Source organism: Nipponia nippon, unplaced genomic scaffold, assembly GCF_047370975.1.
Source record: "Nipponia nippon isolate SJK-2023a ecotype South Korea unplaced genomic scaffold, ASM4737097v1 scaffold_5, whole genome shotgun sequence".
Lineage (NCBI taxonomy): Eukaryota > Metazoa > Chordata > Aves > Pelecaniformes > Threskiornithidae > Nipponia > Nipponia nippon.
Window position 1 is genome coordinate 39542026 of NW_028262369.1, and position 18585 is coordinate 39560610.

At 42.7% G+C, this 18585-nt stretch overlaps 1 protein-coding gene across 2 annotated transcripts in view; it reads left to right on the plus strand.

Annotated features, from left to right (window-relative positions):
- Positions 1–8632: 8632 nt before the first annotated feature.
- MTF2 (metal response element binding transcription factor 2) overlaps positions 8633–18585 on the plus strand; it is a 29201-nt gene continuing 19248 nt past the window's right edge. For both annotated transcript variants that reach the window (XM_087733685.1, XM_087733686.1), the window contains exon 1: positions 8633–8892. In XM_087733685.1, coding sequence (XP_087589811.1) covers positions 8888–8892 — 5 coding nt within the window. In that variant the 5' untranslated portion in view covers positions 8633–8887. The remainder of the gene's footprint in view (positions 8893–18585) is intronic.

The window sequence follows — 18585 nt, forward strand, 5'->3', positions numbered from 1 at the left end:
AGATAATCCTCACACATACTTAGTATGCTTTCCCTTTTGTGCATTGTCTTCATAAGTTTAATTTGTCTCAGCTTTTTAGGGTGTTTTCATGTAGGCAGGCACTTTGAATGTGGTCTCTCTCATCCTGAAGTTGTCTTCGCATCTGCTTATGGCAGGTCTGGATATTCCCCTTTGCATTACTCATAGGCAGAAGGATGGACTTTGATTTGCTGTAATGGAACACAGCAGAGCCATAAAGACCTCTGGATGGCCACCACTGTTGCCCAGGCTGGGAAGGCATGTGGTCCTCAATTCCAGTTGGGCTGAGGTGATCACACGATGCTTTTCAGGATCAGTGAATTCACAGGGCCAGCATGTCTACCTGGCAGGCCTGCTTGGCACACTTCTGCTTTCCTGACTCAAGAAGCAGCTCACTTGTCCCATAATCAGAAATATTTCAGTTGTCACTTAATGAGCTGCCCACAGCCATGAAACATACATTTGACCATCTGAAAGAGAGATGGGAGTCCATGGGGCCAAACTGAAGGTCAGTTTATGTTTCCCTGTTGGCTTGTTGTAGATGTTTCATTCTATAACTGGAACAGAGTAAGAAATAAGCCTCTTCTCTTTGCATTTCCATTTTCTAAAATGAACATTTTTATCACCTCTTCTGCTACCTTGGTTCTGTACTCCCTCCTCAATGTATATATACTGTCAGCTCCTAGACTCTTGAAGTCACTGCAAAGTGATCTGGCTGAAAATGAAGCCATTTTTACACATACATATATGTGTTATGTATACATAATGCATAAAAGTAATGTTTTTCAGCTGGAGCCGTTCACTGACCTGCCACATCTGTCCGGCTCCTGGCACAGGGGACAGATACCATGGCAGACGACGAGTGCAACCTTAGATGGCAGCAGCTGTCAGACAAGTTTGGCTGGGTCAGGAAGCTGTACCCTCAGCTACAACTTGCAGAGAAGAGCTGGACTCGCAGCCCCTCACTGGGGCTCGCCTCACCACCCTCTCCTTCGGCCCAGGCCTCCCCTGACTCTGTGAGAAGTAGGCTCAGGGGACTGAACCAGCAGAAAACGATTTACCACTGTTGTGGGGTTAGTTTATACTACTTGTTGCTATGAAGCAGGTCACTGTAATGTCAGAGGAGCACCCAAGCAGGCTCAAGGGGATCCCTGGCAGCATGCCGGGAGGGAAGCAGCAGGACTGCCAGCCCTTAGCTCACATTAGCTGCTTTGCAAAGTTCACACTCCCACCCAGGTGCAAAAGCTAGGGCAGGGGACTGCTCAGCCGGCTGTGCGCGTGTGCCACATTCCCCCACTTCTCCCAAACCCGTCTTGAAGTTTAGCTATCTGGTAACTACATCTGTGCTACGACAGCTTCAGATGGGACTATTTTAACTACATTAATCTAGTAGAAATACAGCTCTTCTCTGTTGATAAGACCATTTTTTTTCTACTATTCTATTGATACATTATAAGAATTTCACTAGTTTACTGAGGCACAATCTGGCTTACAGTATGGTGTTGCAGCCTGATGATGTTGCAAGTGAATGCACTGTTGCTTTGGTTTTACATTGATATTTAACTAATGTTTTTAACTCATCACAAAAGCACATAGCATGGGAAAAAAAAAAAAAAAGAAAAAAATGTTGTCTGTCCTGGCAGCCCCAGATTTTAGGGACAGAGTCAGCACTGTATAGATGGGGATGTCAGTGCCAGTGTGAAGGATGTCAAAATAGAGAACGAATGACTGATGTAATAAGAATTTATTTTGATGCTGTTTCTGTATGATTTTTTTAGCTGATTGCAGATAAACAATGCTGTGCTAGAACAGAATCTGGGCTTTCAGGCTGAGATAGCATGGCATCAGGGTGGAAAGATCAAAATATATGCCGGACAATAGCTATTACATTTGGATTAGCCAAAAGAACGATACTTAGATTGCACCTTTTACCTAAGTATATCAAAGTTAACAAATGTAACAGCATCACTATTTTATAAGCAGTGGAAAAATGAAGTATGGAATTGATGACTTGGATAGTGTGTTGGCCTGGGACCACTTAGGGTTCTTTCCGTGCAGCCCTCTTGGACTGGCAGCAGCTACAGAAAGGGCTACTGCCTTATCCTCAGTCCCTGCAGCTGAATTTACTGGACTGGAAACAGCTGTAAGTGTTAGCAGGATCCTATCATACTGCACTGTTCAGAAGTACTTTGTCTCCATCTTCATCAGACAAAGAGATGGTATTAGGAAAAAAAAAAAAAAGAAAATAAGAGAAGTGAGGGCCTTTCCATCTGAGTGGGACTTGGCAGGTCTGCTGAAAGCTTGTGAGAAGGCCCATACTGCATTCCAGGTGGTGGGAGAGCAGAAGGAATGCTGTACTAATTCTCCCTCCGGCCAGACTGATGTCCAGAACAGATTTTTCACCGCAGATGAAACGGTAATATTCTGCCATGTAACTGTGTCCTGAGGGGCCATTAAACATTTTTTTACTTCAGTTTAGAGTTAAGAGGTAAGTCTGGTCTGTACTGTTACAAAATTTAACCGCACAAGAGCTGGAAATTCTGCTCTAGCAGACATTTTTACAGTACACAAAGGAGCATAGATGCTGACGGAGAAAACCTTGCCGTAGAACTGTATGATGCCACAGTCTTCAAGAAGTCATGATACAACCCATCACGATGTAAAATATGCGAGACTGCAATTAGTTTTGCAAATCTGCAGAACAGAGCTAAAGTGAATGAATAAAATGCTTGCTTAGGCTTTAACTCTGAAATGCTGACTATGCATTTTAACTTTAGTCACTAGAGCTTCAGTAACTGCTTTCAGATCTATGCATAGAGAGTAGGGGATGGAATGCATCACACCAGCGCATGACTGAATTCTCAGGGAGTTTGGGAACCGGAACCTCTTTCTGATCCAGGCAATTAACCAAAATTTCAAGTCTTGGCAGCTGTTTGTTTTCTGAAAGAAGGTGATTATATGACCACGGCAGTAGAATGACAGTGCAGAGAGAGCAGTAAACCTCTCTTTAAATTCCAACTCTGAGTAATGAGCTCATGTTTTTATGCACTGGTCTCACAAGAAAAAGACAGGAAGAAAGATTACTCAGGACTACGCTTGCATACCTTCACAAAATTCCCACTAGCTATAATAGCAATAAGCTGCAGTTCTCTCACAGCTATTTTCTGGAGCTAAAATAATGCTACATATGCTCAGAATTCTTCAATACAGAAAAGACAGTATGACCAGTAAGAACACAGTAACTCATGCATAAGCACCCTCAGCAAGGCCGAACTTACTCAAGCACTCATTTTTTCTCCTTCGGACCTCACTCACTGTCTTTAGGTACCAAAAAAGCATTAATATAACTTAGGTGCCAGACAAACACTCTCTCAAAATAAAGGCCTTTCCCGCTCTTTAGCGAGCCTACTCAAAGATGGTGTAAATAATGTAGAAACACTATGTCTCAAGCTCTTACTGTTTCAGTCTTTGAATATCTCAGTCTATTACAAGTTTTATTTTTTCCACTGTTATACATATATGAACTGAGGGATTGCTTCTTATTCAGCCACTTCCAGCAAACAGAGAGATTTCAGCCATGGTGGGGTATGAACTGCAAATTAGGAATAACTAAGGTCTTACATTAGAATTAGGTGAACATTGAATAGCTTGTAAGTACTTTGAATTGTGAACTATAGAGCACCTGAAAAACTATCTATCCACCTACCAAAGACCACTCAGACATACAAAATCCTGACTTATGTTTTAAAAGTCATTTCAGAAAGGTTACACATCTGGAATAAAATTTTAAGTTAATCGAGTATTAAGGACTTTTTAAGTTGCAGCTTGTTTGACATTTTTTCAAGCATCTGAAGTGTCTGTTACTAGATGCAGAGCTAACACCCATAGGTTTTTTTTTGTTTTTAATAAGTGTCTTTGGTGCTTTGAGTAATAGTGCCAGGGAAGGATTTAAAGAACAGAGTTAGATTGCTAAATGTTACTTTTTAGAAGGTAAACAACCTTTTAATGGTTTTCAAGTTTAAATGTGGCTTAGTTCAAAGGCTAATAAAGATTGTAATACCAATGGATCATACACTAACCCACACAGTAATTGCTGTTTAATGCCTGTGTTGCAGAAGCGCTTTGGAGACTTACAGTCAAAACTAGGACTCCAATACTCTCATAATATTCTATTTTCAAAAGTTACAAGCAGCAGATTTTTAAATATTAAGGAGATAATGAAGAAATAATTGCTTAGGATTAGTGGGACAAATATGTTGGTTTTCTATACATTGAATTTAACAGAAGAAATAGTATTTGACTGGCTAAATTGGGTGAACAATGACCATGATAGTGAACACATTTAAAGGGATATTTACAGTTTAAGCTTTATCAAGCAAGATCCCGACATTCACAAGAAGATGATGGAGTACAGGACAGTTTTTTTCAGGATTTCCTGATCTCTGAGAAGATATACCTCTATAAAAAAGATGGGAATGGTAAAGTGTTTCTGTGTGAAGACCAATATCAGGGTACCTTACATCCAGTAATATTAATTTATTTTCCCCTGTATTGCTGATATATAAGGATGAAAAATTATTCATATTCTTGTCTATCTAGAAAAATATTTAAAGATCTATATTTTTAAATATTCTTTGTCCTATTTTTGTATCTTTAGTGTAAAGATATAATAATTACTGTAATTTTATGACAATTGTTAGGTAGTTGTAAGACAATACAAAATTCTTTATATCTTTTAACATCACTTGCCTATTTTTTAAATCTTGAAATTGAAGATTCTTGTCTGAGTTGAGCCATAATCAATGCAGCATACATGCATTGTCTCACTAATTATTATGTTTACGTAAAAATAGATGTACCATATTTATCTTGATTTAAGATAGGAAGATCCCAGTTGAGCTTCCTTGCTGTTCCCATGCTTAAACAATGCAGAGAAAATGGCCTGGGATCTAATTTTCCCTCCTTACTGAATTGTGGTCATGACAACCATCTGTACAAGGATAAGCTTTACAGTATTGTCTTGTTCAAGGGTATCATTTTGACATTACGTTGTGTGATACAATAAGGTAATGGAAAATAATACTGTGCGGCAGTTGGTGCTCTCATCTACATATACTGCTGACTTACACGTTTGGGTTTTGTGTGTTTTCATTTGCTTGTTTAATATTTATGTGGCCATTGTCGCAAGGAAAGTATAGAACATAACACCAGCCTTTAAAAAATCCGTTAACATTTGAGAGAAGGGCCATTGGCTAAGGGAAATGCCACTGTTTCTGACTCTTCAAATTCATCCATCTCTACTGGGTACTAGGAAATTTACATTTTGAATATGAAATTTATTTTTTCTCTGCTGTGCCAGCAAGGCAAGATATGATTTAAAAAAGCCAAGCCTTTGCTTTTGCATGTCTTTATGGCAAGAGCTTGCCTAACAGTATACGGACAAAAATAAACAGAGGTAAAGACAGGGCCAGGTTGTTATTCTTTAGCCCCTTTCTGAAATAAAGCTATGTATAAGATGAGATGGAATAAAGCTGAATGTAACTATTATTAAGCAGAATTTGATAGATAATAAAAGACTATTTTTTTTCCTGAAACTTCTACACAGGAAAGCCCTTACTGACATTGGAGGGAATGTAATTTAATTTGGCTTTGGTCACTCTGTGCCTCGAAGTATATACATAATATGTCTGGAATTGAAAACACAACAGGAGAGATTGCTTAAACTGTATGTTCAAATAGTTTTCAGGTATTAGTGGAAGGCAAAAAAGAAAGAAAGGCAGGAAGGTTCATTCTAAAGTCATGACATACAGTCTTGCCATATGTTAAGAGAAGAAATAACTAGTTGTTTTACTACTAGCACTGAACAGAAAGCAGACAAAGATTCTGGCTTGCTCCAAATCAGATTAATCATCCAGGTCTCATAGTATAGTAATGGGAATTGTGGAAAGAGTGTTTAAACTAGGTTTTTTCCTATTGCTGTTGATTTCTTTGCCCCACATACGCCAGTGATAACAAGGATCCATCCTCCTGCTGCTGCAAATACAGGTTTGCCGATTTGAGCATTTTAACTTGAAAACCATTTGTAAAGGATCATGTGCACATTTCCAGTAAGGTTGCCAACCCTGTAACAATCTGGTCAGCTTGGGAAAAGGAACAATGCAAGTGACTCTTCCAGTACAAAGTTCTCCTCCCAGAGTACAAGTTGTTGAACTTAAAGTCCCCTGGGCTATGTATACCTCAGCCATTTGATTTAGTTGGTCTAGCAGAGGGACTGGATGAGTAGGAGTCACACGGTCACTGCTCTAGAAAGGGGTTTCCTGTCGGACGGCGATTCAGTGACCTGCCAAATTGATTAAAAAAGGATGTTATGGTATGAGTTACTAAATTAAGGTGGTGGTGGGAGGCGAGGTGTGTATGTGGGAGATACATGGCTTGGAATTTTTTTAGCTATCAGTAATAGCTGGCCTTAAAGGATATAGAGTTTGAAATGGTTTTATTTGGTGTTTGGCTATAAGCTCATATTGTACTTCTCGGATATTATGGGAGAAAGATATTATGTGGAATCTAGGTTGTGGGAAAACATTGATACGGTCTGCTGTTTGTAGCAATAAAGCTAATGGTAACAAGCTTTGGGAGGTACATTCTGGCCTAACTAGTGCAATCCCTAAAATAGCAAACTAATCAGTTTATCAAACTCTAATTATTCTTATGTAACATAGGGATCCCTAGTGTCTCTTCATGCTGCCCTCAGATAATGGTCTTCCAGCAGCAACCCCTCGCTTCGTGACAAGTGGTGCTTTGTGGACCAGCTGGGGCCAGGCAGCTCTGCAACTCCGCGGTGGGGTTACACAAACGGCTTCTGGGAGCGATATTCTAAGGACAAGGAGGGTAGAGCTGGCATGTGCCTTGTTGGTCAGGAGCTTTTTGTTTGTTGGGTTTGTGGGGGTTTTTTTGGTGGTGGTGCTGGTGGTTAAACAAACAATTTACATTATAGGGGAGTGATCCGACTTTGAGAAGTTTTAAGTCATTTCAAAGATACCGCGTGACATGGCTGGTTAAGACCCTCCATCTATGACACTAAAAAAACTTGTGAGGGAGCCAATTGTTCATGTTTAATCACGTTTATTCTGTCGCTGACTAGAAAGTTTGCTTTTTAACTTAGCTAAACACTGGTTCTCACACCACTGTTGTGATTTAAAAATAAAAACTTATACGCAGGTGTATCTCCCCATAAGTGCAATTTTTTTTCTCCTGTTGGTAACCGTTTGCCTTTAGCACTAGAAGTACCTGACTGCTGTTCGCAGTATGTGAAACCTGTGAAGAGCAGCCAGGGGCCTTTGTGTTGTGCAAGTCTGTTTTTAGCAGCAGACTATTCACGATTCACGATTCTTCACTGTTCACGACTACTGAACAGTGTCTAGTTAGCACATCCAGGGGAGAACTATCCCCTAAAACTTGTATTTAAAACAACTGCGAACAAGAGATTTTGATCATAAATACTGCTTTATTCTGACGTAACTAGGAGTTGACCAGACTAAGCTGTACTCCGGTGCTCTGCCCAGACTTCCCTCCCTGTGCCCCTTCCCAGGATGGCAAACGGATCCAGCGTCTTATTTTCAGTGGCTTATCCTAGGAGGGATGAAGGCTTTGGGAATTTGTGCAGCATGAGCAGGACAGAAACGGGAATCGGAAATTCACCCTCCAGTCCGCCGGGTTCAGCTGTTCCCCGAGCGCCTTCTTACACCAGCCGTCAAGATCTGATCCAGTAAATATCTGCATTTCAGTATTGCAGAGAGGCCTGAGCAGCGCTGAGCAACTGCCCTTACGGGGTTAGGGCACGCTTTGTAACGTATGTTACCGCTGCGTTGGGCAATCGCTGCATTTCATCATGGGGACTACCGTGGTCCAATACTGCAGTCTGAAAAACTATTCACAAAACCAAGCTGTTCTGGATGACACAAAGTGAAAAGCCTATTTCGCTTGGCTAACACAGCTACCGCTAAGAACAGAAATCGAGGTTTAGCTCGTCTCCTAAAATGGCAGCACCCCGATGACGGTCACTGCAGAGCAGCACTCTGTTTGGCCCGCTGCCCCGTGCCCTTGGTACCACGAAGTGGCCGCAGCAGCCTCCAGGACCCGGGCCGGGTGCGGGCCAGGCCTCGCCTCGCCTCACCGGCCACCCGGGCACGAAGCCGGGCTGCCCTCCCGCCCTCTCTGGATCATTCTAGATGCCAGGGCCGACCGCCGGCGATACGGGGAGCTGCGCCGCGGCCCCGAACCCGGGCGGGGGACCGCCGGGGCCGCCGGGCGCGGTGGGTACGGCGGGGCGGGCGGCGCTGCCCGGCCCCGGGCCGCCCCCCCACAGGTGCGGCGGGGAACAATAGGCGGCGGCCGGCGGGGCAGCGCGCAGCCCTCGGCACTGCCGCAACGAGTCCCGGGCGGCGGGCAGGGATCTCTGCTTCGGCAAGCACGCCTAAAGTAGTCCCTCTTTGTTCACCAGCGGCAAAGGTTCGGCTTCACCTGTGTCCTTCCGCCGCGGCGCTCTTCCTCCCCGCCCCCTGGCCCAGGAGCTGCCTGTCGGCGCAGGCGGGGCCCGCTGGGGCGGGGCCCAGGCCCTTTGTGCTCCCAGAATGCACCAGCTTCTCCTCCGCGGGAAACAAAAATGGCGAGGGGCTATGGTGGAGCCGGGCTGTCTGTGAAGCGGGTCTGACCCCTCCCCCGCCGCCTTTTCCTCCGCTGCGCCGCGGGGTCCGTGCTCGGGGGGGTCCCGCTGCGCACCGAGGACCCGGCCGCACCGGGGCGCCGGGGGGAGGCTCCTGAGGTGGCCGATTTCCCTGTATGAGGCGGTTGGCACCACTGGAGAGACCGAATGAGGTGAGGGGTGGGGGGGCGGGCCGGGGCGGCGGGGGGTGGAGGAGGAGGGAGGGAGGGAGGGAGGGGCGGCCGGGCCCGGCGGGGAGGGGGGGCGGCGCGCCCCGCAGCTTGGGCCGCCGGTGCCGCATCCCACCCCCCCCGCCCCGCGTCGGCCGCGCCAGCCCTCGGGGAGGGGGTGCGAGGGGCCCCGCTCCGGCGCGGGGGGCCCCGGAGGCCTCTGGGGGAGGGGAGGAGGCTCCCTCCGAGGCGGACGCTGGCGAGCAAGTAAGGGGTCAGCGGTGCTCTTCAGTGACCAAAACAAAGGGAAGGGAGGCAGGCCGTCTGACGGGGTCCGTGGAGGTGCCGCAGCGGTGAGGCTGCGGTGCGGCGTGCGCCAGCTGTATTTTCATCTTCTTGTTTAAGGTTATTGTCCGAGCAGGCTGCGTTTGCTCGAGTGCGAAGGGAGCAGCACAAAAGAGGTGGTGGTGGTCGCTGGTAACTTTGTTTTTGGTTTCTTTTTTTTTGTTTGCAACGCCTCACCTCTTAGTCTCTGTCAAGCTAGGCAATTTGAATGTGCTTAGAAGCTCGCGTTTTTAGTCCGCTAAAATACGGTAACTGTTGCTGGCTGAAAGGATGTGCAGTAACGTATTTTCTTTTCTTTTGCATTTGAATTCCGTAGGAAGAACGGGTGGATACTTTTGTTAGTCAAAGAGAACAATATGGTACTATGTTGGATGCTCTGGACACTGGTACTAGTGTTGAAATACTAATATTATCGTGTTTATCATCCATCCATGAAGTATCTGGGTGCTATTTAAAGGGGAGGGCCTGTGTCATTAAATGAAAGGGCCTGCCAAGAAAGCAGTGTAGCGTTATGCTTGTTTCTTGAATTTCTGATAGGTAGGCCCTGCTCATGACTTTAAAAGGCCAAACATAGTAATGGATAACAACATGATTTCCTCCTGACTTAGTGTAAGGGAAAGTGATCAATGCTTTATACCTAAACTGTCAAAAGCATGGGATAATAAGAAAATTGTTTCCCTGTATTGTGGTTTTTTCTTGGTTGGTAATCAGGTTGGTAAAAGTTAACAAGTTAATGTTTGTCCCTTTCTTGAGAGCTCAAATTACAATTAATTTGAAAGCATTCGAGGTTAAAAGAAGAAAAAAATCTTAGTTCCTGTAGTATTAGAATACAGGTTAATAGGTTCATAGCTTTTTAGTGGAAGGAGAATAAGAGAAACCAAAGATTGAAAATGTGAAAGAAGGCTAATAAAGTAGTGAAAGTGAGAAGTATCTTTGGAAGGAGCTACAAGCTGGTGAAATGTGGATCTATACTGAGAGTATAATGCAGTAATGTTTTCCACAGTTAGCTCTTGTTTTGTCAAATATAGATGTGTGGCTTCTCCACAACTTGTCTTTTCTCCTCTGGGAGGAACTTTAAATCAGATGGAGGTTGCTTCTCAAAAGTTGGTTTAATATGACTAGTTACTAGTTGTTGAGGTACATATATTTTTTTTTTAAATAGGTGAAAGACATATGCACTGGTAGTTAGTATCAAGGCTGTCCTCCAATACAGTTATGTTTGTCCTTCCCTGCATTAGGAGATCAGGTAAAGTGTATGTGAAGAGCAGCTGTAACAAATAAGTTGCAGTTCATTTCTTAGTAGAGAGTGGACTTCTGTATTCCCTGGAGATAGGTGTGAATGGATATACTACTAGAGGCACCTAAAATTTGCTTTAAAGCATATTTTGTGCTCCTTATGCTAGTTGTGGAGGAGAAAGCTTGTGGAGGGAAGAAACACGTGTGACCAGAAGCCAATACAAATCTTCTCTTAATTTGTGAATTGACAGTACTTTTTGTGTGATTGACCTCTGAGCTTGCTGCAGTTGGTTTCACCGCCTTTACAGGCCTTCCTTGCAGGAAATGGAGGGGAAGTGTGTTTTTGAGTAAAACACACGAGGAGAAGAATGATAAAACCACAGGTATTGCTTGGAGGGTCCTTGGGCAGGGCGATTCCTGTTACTGAAAGCACTGAAACTAGTTGAATTTACACTTTGAACAATCTAGATTTCAAGCTGATGGGCTCTTCCTGGAAGGTAGAATCTCGATGGAGGAGTGAAATCAAGAGGCTTAATTTTCTTTGAGAGGAAGAGAGCTAAAGATGAGAGCATTCCTGATGACTCTGGACATATTTCATTCACTAAATATCTTGGAGGATAATAATACTTTATTTATGGTTTAGGTTGATTTTATTTTTAATTTCTTTCTGTGGAGTGCTTATGAATGTTACTGTTCTTGTAGACTAGCCTTAAAGAAGGAAATTTGTCTTCGTGGGGTTTTGATCACCTCTGAAATCCTTTCTCTACCCCTCCCCCGTGCAAGTCAGCATGTTGTTTGTTACCTCTGTCACTGCTTGGGTGCATGCTCATACTGTACTCCCTAGGGTATGTTGCTGGGCATCCTGTATTTGGATACTGTAAAAACCCAAAAGGTAGTTGCTGTGTTCAAGGATGTGCTAAGTACACAATTAAGGGAAGATCTGATCTGAAAAGGTGTGTTGCAACCTGATACCATTGTTCTCTCCCTGATACATCCTTCTGCCTCTTCTCTTTGTGTACAAACACATGGTCAATCCCGAACAAATGGCTCTTAGAGTACAGGACTGCCCTAGGGAAATATGTTATTCTGTAATGATCTTTTAAAGACAAATACTTTGACTTTGCATATCAAATAGAATTAAACTGCTTCTAGTTATTTATTATTTCTTGAGGGAGAATGTGAGCAAGTAAAACCAAAATAACAAGTGATTGTACTGTTATGGACATGAGAATGCAACTTATCCTGGTGGCTACCTGTTTTTAATAGTATGAATCAATCTCATTAAGGATAGTCATACTTGACAGGGTCACAAGATGACTCGGGTTAGAAGGGATCTGAGGAGTCCTCTAGTCCTGCTCAGTGTAGCATCAGCCATGAGGCGAGACCAGGAGGCTTTATCCAGTTGGCCCTTGAAAGCCTCCAGTGATGGAGGCCACACAACCACCCTGGGCCCCTGCTCCACTGATGAACTGTCCTCATGGTGGGGGTGGGGGGGGACGATGACATTTCCACCCCATACCTATCATAATCTCTCTTATTTCAACATGTCTGTTACCTCTTGTCCTCCTGCCATGTGCTACTGTGAAGAGACTAATTCCATCTCATTAATCTTCTCATAGGAGCTGGAAGGCTGCTGTTAGGCCTCCCTGAAGCCTTCTGGTCTCCAGGCTGAATGAGCCTGGTTCCCTCAGCCTCCCCTCGTAGGGCAAGTGCTCCAGTTCCCAACTGTCTTGGTGGCCCTCCACCAAGCTCGTCTAGTTTGATGTCTGTCTTGCACTGGGAGAACCAAAACACAGTATTCTAGATGCCATCTAATGAGTTCTGTGTAGCAGGAAATAATCACTTCTCAGTCTTCTGGCTAAACTTCATTCTAATATGCAACAGATTCATAGACCTGACTGCTAATCAGCTGAATGGGCAGCAGGGACTCACTTAGTTCTTATTGCAACTTTTTTTTTTAGAAGCAAAACTTATTACTTTTGTCAGGTAATGTGATGGATATACTTCTGAAAGCATAGAGCTACTTAAAGAAACACACTAATGAAAAGACGTTCTGTGATTGCTAGAGAGTTCTTTAAAGTGTCTAAACAGACAGAGGAATCCAGAGTAAAAATCATAGCCAAAATGTGAGGCTCTTTCAAAGGATTAAAAAAAAACCCAACCCAACAACAACCCTATTGGGTTAGTAATGTATTGCATGAAAATCACATAGGATCATGATGGGTGATATAATGGTTGACTGGGTAGAGCTGAGGAGTAAATAAGTTACAATTTCTTATCTTGCTGACAAGGAGCAGCTTACATAGAGTGGTTGCCCTAAAATCATTGGTAGGACAAGGTTTTTCTGCCTTAAACGACATTTAAACAAATCCATCATGGATAGAAGTTAAGCATTGCTTGCTTGAGTGGCCTGTGAATTGGCTTGCTGCACATGTTTAAACAAACGTGTGAACTTGACTCATGCAGGCCCATGGGACCAGCTTGTCAGCTGCTTTCAAGAGCACTGAGATAACTGTGTGATGTTTTCATGGGGCTGTTCTTTACCATCATAGGTTGTGGAGAACAGGGTAATCCGTAATGATTAGAGAATAGCAAATGTTACACCTATCTTCAAAACGGGCCAAAAGTTCAGCCCAGGGAACCACAGGCTGGTTAGCCTCCCTTTGGTCTCTAGGAAAGTCATGGAGTAAGTCTTCCTGGAAGACCTTTCTGGACACATGAAAAGGTGGTGACTGGGAACAGTCAACATATGTTTACCAAGCGTAAATCATGGCCTGACCAACCTGACCACCTTCTGTGTAAAAAATGGCAGGATTTGTGGATGAGGGGAGAGGAGTGGATGTCACTTACCTGCAGCAAGGCTGAAGGAAGTGGCTGACAGAAACCTCGTGAAATTCAACAGAGACAAACGCTAAGTCCTGCATCTGAAGGAAGAACCCCAGGCAAAGATTGGCTGGGGGTCTGACAGACAGAAAGCAGAACACGAGCCAGCAGTGTGTCCTGTGAGCAAAAGCAAGTGGTATCCTGGGCTGTATTAACAGGAACAGAACCAGAAGATTGAGGGGAAGTGATTATTTCCTTCTACACAGAGCTCGTTAGATGTTCTGTGAAAGACATCAAACTAGACGAGCTTGGTGGAGGGCCACCAAGACAGTTGGGGACTGGAGCACTTGCCCTACGAGGGGAGGCTGAGGGAACCAGGCTCATTCAGCCTGGAGACCAGAAGGCTTCAGGGAGGCCTAACAGCAGCCTTCCAGCTCCTATGAGAAGATTAATGAGATGGAATTAGTCTCTTCACAGTAGTGCATGGCCTCATGGCTGATGCTACACTGAGCAGGATTAGAGAACTCTTGAGATCCCTTGTAACCCGAATTATTCTATTATCCTAAACAACCGTAAAAACTGAAAATAATTTTGAGAATCTATTTCTTATCCCCCAACCAATACTCTTTGCTTTTCTAGACCAAGGAATGCCTAGGTTAGAGTCCCTTTATCCACCTTCAGTACAGTTGGTGATGTGGCTTAGGCTTTTGATTGTACCAGAATACAAAATAGTGTAAAGATAAGGACCTCAAAGTATATCTTGTGGATGTTATGACACAACACATTGGAAGCTCAATATGCATTTGGCTACATGAAGTAGCATAAAAGGGTAGACTATAATCTAGATTTGTACTGGATCATCTGCTTGAAAGAAATTCATGGCTATTGACTAATATAATAACCCGTTCATATGTAATTGGAACAGTGACTGTTGCAACAAAGTTACCATTATGAAAAGTGAAGTGAACTTTCTGTTTTTTTGAATCAGACTGATCCTAACTTTGGGCCTGGGTTGGGGTGGAGGAAGTATCCTGTTAAGTCTGTCTGTCTTCTTGGCCCAGTGGAATCTTTTTATTTGGAGGAGGGAGGTATGGTTGACACAGTGAACAGATAATGTTTCACATGAGAGCTCTTAAGTGCCAGAGAATATGCAAGGAAGATGGGAAGAAATGTGTGGCGGGGAACTAGTGTCTCTCCAGCTGCTAACAGAGGTACTGGATCCCAGTCACAGGTTGGCAGCTACGTTGGAAGCATGGCTTGGGCTTGGTTATGCGGTGCTGGGTGAACCAGCTGAGATTGTGGCTCTTAGAAAAGGTTAATTTCCCTTTGCTGCTGCTGTCTGGCTGTGAGTGTTTGCTGCTTACCTGGCTTGTCTAGTCACCAGACCTTTCTGTGAGGTGCTTTAATTTGTTTAAAATACCAGAAAATGAATCCATATTAAGGGAAAGAAAACTGAATAACATCTTATGGAGAAGTCAGCTTGTCATTCCAGAGCTGGTGGGAGGGGAGCAAGCTGCTGGATTGGACAAGCCATGTGTGAAACTGCCCTCAGTTTTGTGTGTTCTGAGCCCTTGCTAAACCTCCACCCCCCCATTCCCTGTGAGATGTTAGCTGTCCTGTTCAAAGGAGAGCAGAACAGACTGCAGGTATTTTACAACCTTTCTTCATAGTTCAGTTTTCTTTAAAGTTTAATAAAAGTCTGGTTTGTCTGTAACTTCAGACACAACAATTGCAACTAATCAGCCATAACATCACACTTTCAGAACTTAAACTGATTATCTCTAGTTATAAGGGTTTTTTTTCACTAGATTTTCCTCTCCTATGTGATACCACGTTTTCCAATTTTGAGATAGATCCCAAACCTGTGTGTGTCTCCTTTAGTAGGATGCTCTGTGTGTGTGTGATTTCTAGTGTGAATTCCCTTCTGTTAAATCTGCTGGGCTCTCTAACTCATCTTCCCTTCAGTGTGATTTATATTTACTGGGAATAAATGAATTATCTGTAGGTCCCACTTTTATGAGTTGTCTCAGTGGATTAAAATTTTCTCTTCATATGCTTTGGGCACTTAGTTTTTAAAATTTAGTATCTTTAAATTAGCTTCCAAAAACTATCTGTACTCATAGGGTAGCTATCATCTGTTGCTGTTGCAGTATTTATGAATCACCCAGCCCTTCTGGAAGAAATTTCCTGAAATCGCATGGATTGTCAGTGAAATTGTCTATAGTTCAGTCATGCAGTCTGGCAGTGCCAGTTGAGGGAGTTTGTGTCCCAAGTTGCTTGTTTGCATTGGTTCTGTTGTGCTGACAAACCATTCTGTGAAACAAATCAGTGAACTGAGATGGCTGAAAAAATAACTCTGTCAAGGGAGTTCTTAACAGGGGTTGTTTCACAGCAGTTGTTACAGCTGAAGGAGTACAGCAGTATAAATGACCTTAACCTGGCAGTGCCGCTGAGGAAAAAGGCACTTGGAAACAGGAGGGAGAGTGCTCAGTCTTTTTAATCCTCCAGCCTCTTCACATTTGTTTTTTCCCCTGACTTTTCTGCTTCTTCCTTCTGTAGGATTGCTGTGGAGATACAGGAGTCAGAGCCACCAAGTGAACATTGACATTTTTTAGCCTCTAATAAGGAGGTTATAAAGAGTTACAAACAAGTCAAAACTAACAGAAATCTAATTTTGATTTTGATAAATACAATGCTAGGCATAGTAATGCCATTCCTGTTGACAAAGAATGACAGCTGTCTCCTGCTGCTGCAGCATATTATAAACTAATTCATTAAGTAGATGAATAGAAGGTCTTCTGCCTGTCTGTCTTGAGAATATCTATGTTTATGATCTAGACTCCGAGGTGAAAAATCAGTGAGCATTTTCAGTACTTCACAAGATCACCTTCTCAAGAAATGGTGAAAGTGCACTTCTATTTTGAAGTGTATTTCAACATGCAGACACATTTCACTGACTTTCCCCACTAACTTCTGAAAGATTGTATGGGTCTGTAAGTACTTTCTTTGCATTTTAAGTGCTTGAGTAAGAATACAGCCACAACATACTCAGTATTGAGTAAAAGATGTAAAGCCAAGGTAGGTTGGACATGCTGTGTGACATGCAGTGTAGCTTAGTTGTGCAAGTTAAATGAGAAAGTAGATTTTTATATTGGATAAGTTTTTCTGAAAAACAGGACATCTCTTGGATATTTTGCAACGAGAAGTTTTTGGAGAGAAGTTTTTAAGATGGTGGGGAAATTGTTACTTAAACGTTGCTAATTTTGTTGGTAACTATAAATGGTATGGTAGGAAGGTGCTATGGAGCTAAATTTAGGGAAGACTTGAAGGCAAGTTTCTGGAAAATGTGGAACCTTTAATTTCAAAATCAGCAAGCAAGAAGTTAACCTCAGTTTGCGTTTTCACTTAACTTCAAACAGAAATTTTATTTTAATGGTTGGTGTGACTTTTTGGTATTCCGCTACAGTGGAGAGAGCTGTGGCCGGACAGACGAGAAAGTTAACATTTTAGGCATGTAGTTTTTATGCTGGTCTGCACTGAATTTCTTGTGATTTCTTTCCAGAAGGCACTTCAGAGACACCTACTTTAAGTAACTTATGGCTTGCTAATTAAAGTCAACTTGTTAAAACAGTAGCTCTTCCCACTTAATCTCCATCAAAAACATTGAGGGAATGTTTCCCTGAAGAGGAACTTCTTATCCATGTGGAAAGCAACTGTTAAGCTAGCTCCAAGTGTCAGCCTATTGTGATAACTAACCCTATTTTCAGTCTATGTGTTAGATAAACCATAAACTACCACAGCAGGAGCTACTTCATGAGCTGTTTAGTCATCCCTTCAGCAGTGCTATCTCCCACAAAGAAAGCAACGTGGACAATGGAGAAGTATCTGCTTTATTGGCTCAGACCTTTACTGTGTGTCAAGATCCTTCAGTGTCTGAAGTAGCTATTGTGAATTTAGGCTGTTGTATAAGTCAATGTATAGACTCATTTAAGTGCTTTGTGCCAGAAAATGATGCACAACGCTTTTTTTATAGTTCGAATGGAGTTATGGGACAAACTTCAATACATAAAAGGATGTCATATGCTTTTGAAGACTTTTTTTAATATGAAACTCATAAAAATAGTTGTTGATTTTTAAATGGAAATCTGTACTAGATTATGTATAACAAATAAATTGATTGTGCCTTTTCGCTTATTCTGTAGAAGATCGTTCACACCTCTTTTCAAGTACTGGAAAAGAAGAGCCAGCATTGCTGCCTTTTAGCTGCTTTCTCTAGTCTCTTAAATCAAACCAGATAAAAAGCTGGAAAGAAAATCTTTGAACCTCTAGAATAGAGTAGTCCTGTCAAAACACTCATTAAACTGTTTCAAGGTGCACTAGTGAATTTGCTTTAGGCGCTTCAGACTACACATGGCAACTTGTTGACCCATTTAATATGCCGAATCAAGTTCACAGATGTAATTTGAAGTATCTAAATATTTTTAATACTTTGTAATGATGAGTCCTTTCTAAGGAAAGAATTATTGGTTGAGACCAGGTTCTAGTTTCACAGCTATTTCTAGGCTGTTATGATCAAGCCTTGCCTAACCTTTGAACATTGCTTGCTTTGTGCTAAGTTGGACATGTGTCTAGTCAGAAAGGTTTGGGGAACTGATGAAAATAAAACCTTTTTTCCTCTTTCGACTAGCTGACTTCAGATACATTTGTTTTGGAGCCTGTTTGGTACTTGGCTGTGTAAATTGTACAGATACAAAGGATGGAGTAGAATGTGGTTGCAACAAGTGTTAAGGGCTGTGGCCCAGCTTCAGAGGCCCTTGCAAAGATTTAAGCTGCTGTACAAGGTAAGGGCCAAAATCTTGCAGTGATGTACAAAAGATGGTAAGTTTAAATGATGAAATATTCTAAGGGTATGAGGTTATTCAGAATAATGTAGAAAGTGTAGAAGGACTTCAAGCTACTGAGTGACTGGATAATGAAGTGGCAAATGGAATCTGGTGCAAAAAGAAGTAATACACAGTGGGAAGAGAAACGATAGTCTGGGAGCAGTTAGAATGAGAACCTGCAGTTTCTAATCATTCTTTGAAATTTTTAACTCAAGGGCGGGGGCGGAGGGGAGGGGAAGGCTACAAATGTTATTAGTTGGAAAGGAGCAAAGAATAAAAAATGGCCTGGGCTGCCATGCTATTACTCTGCTATTGTAAACTTACTTTGAATGCTGCATGCATCCTGTCCCATTTATTAGAGGTTAGAGTAGAACTGGGGAAAAGCAGCAGTAACTTTAAACAGCTTTCA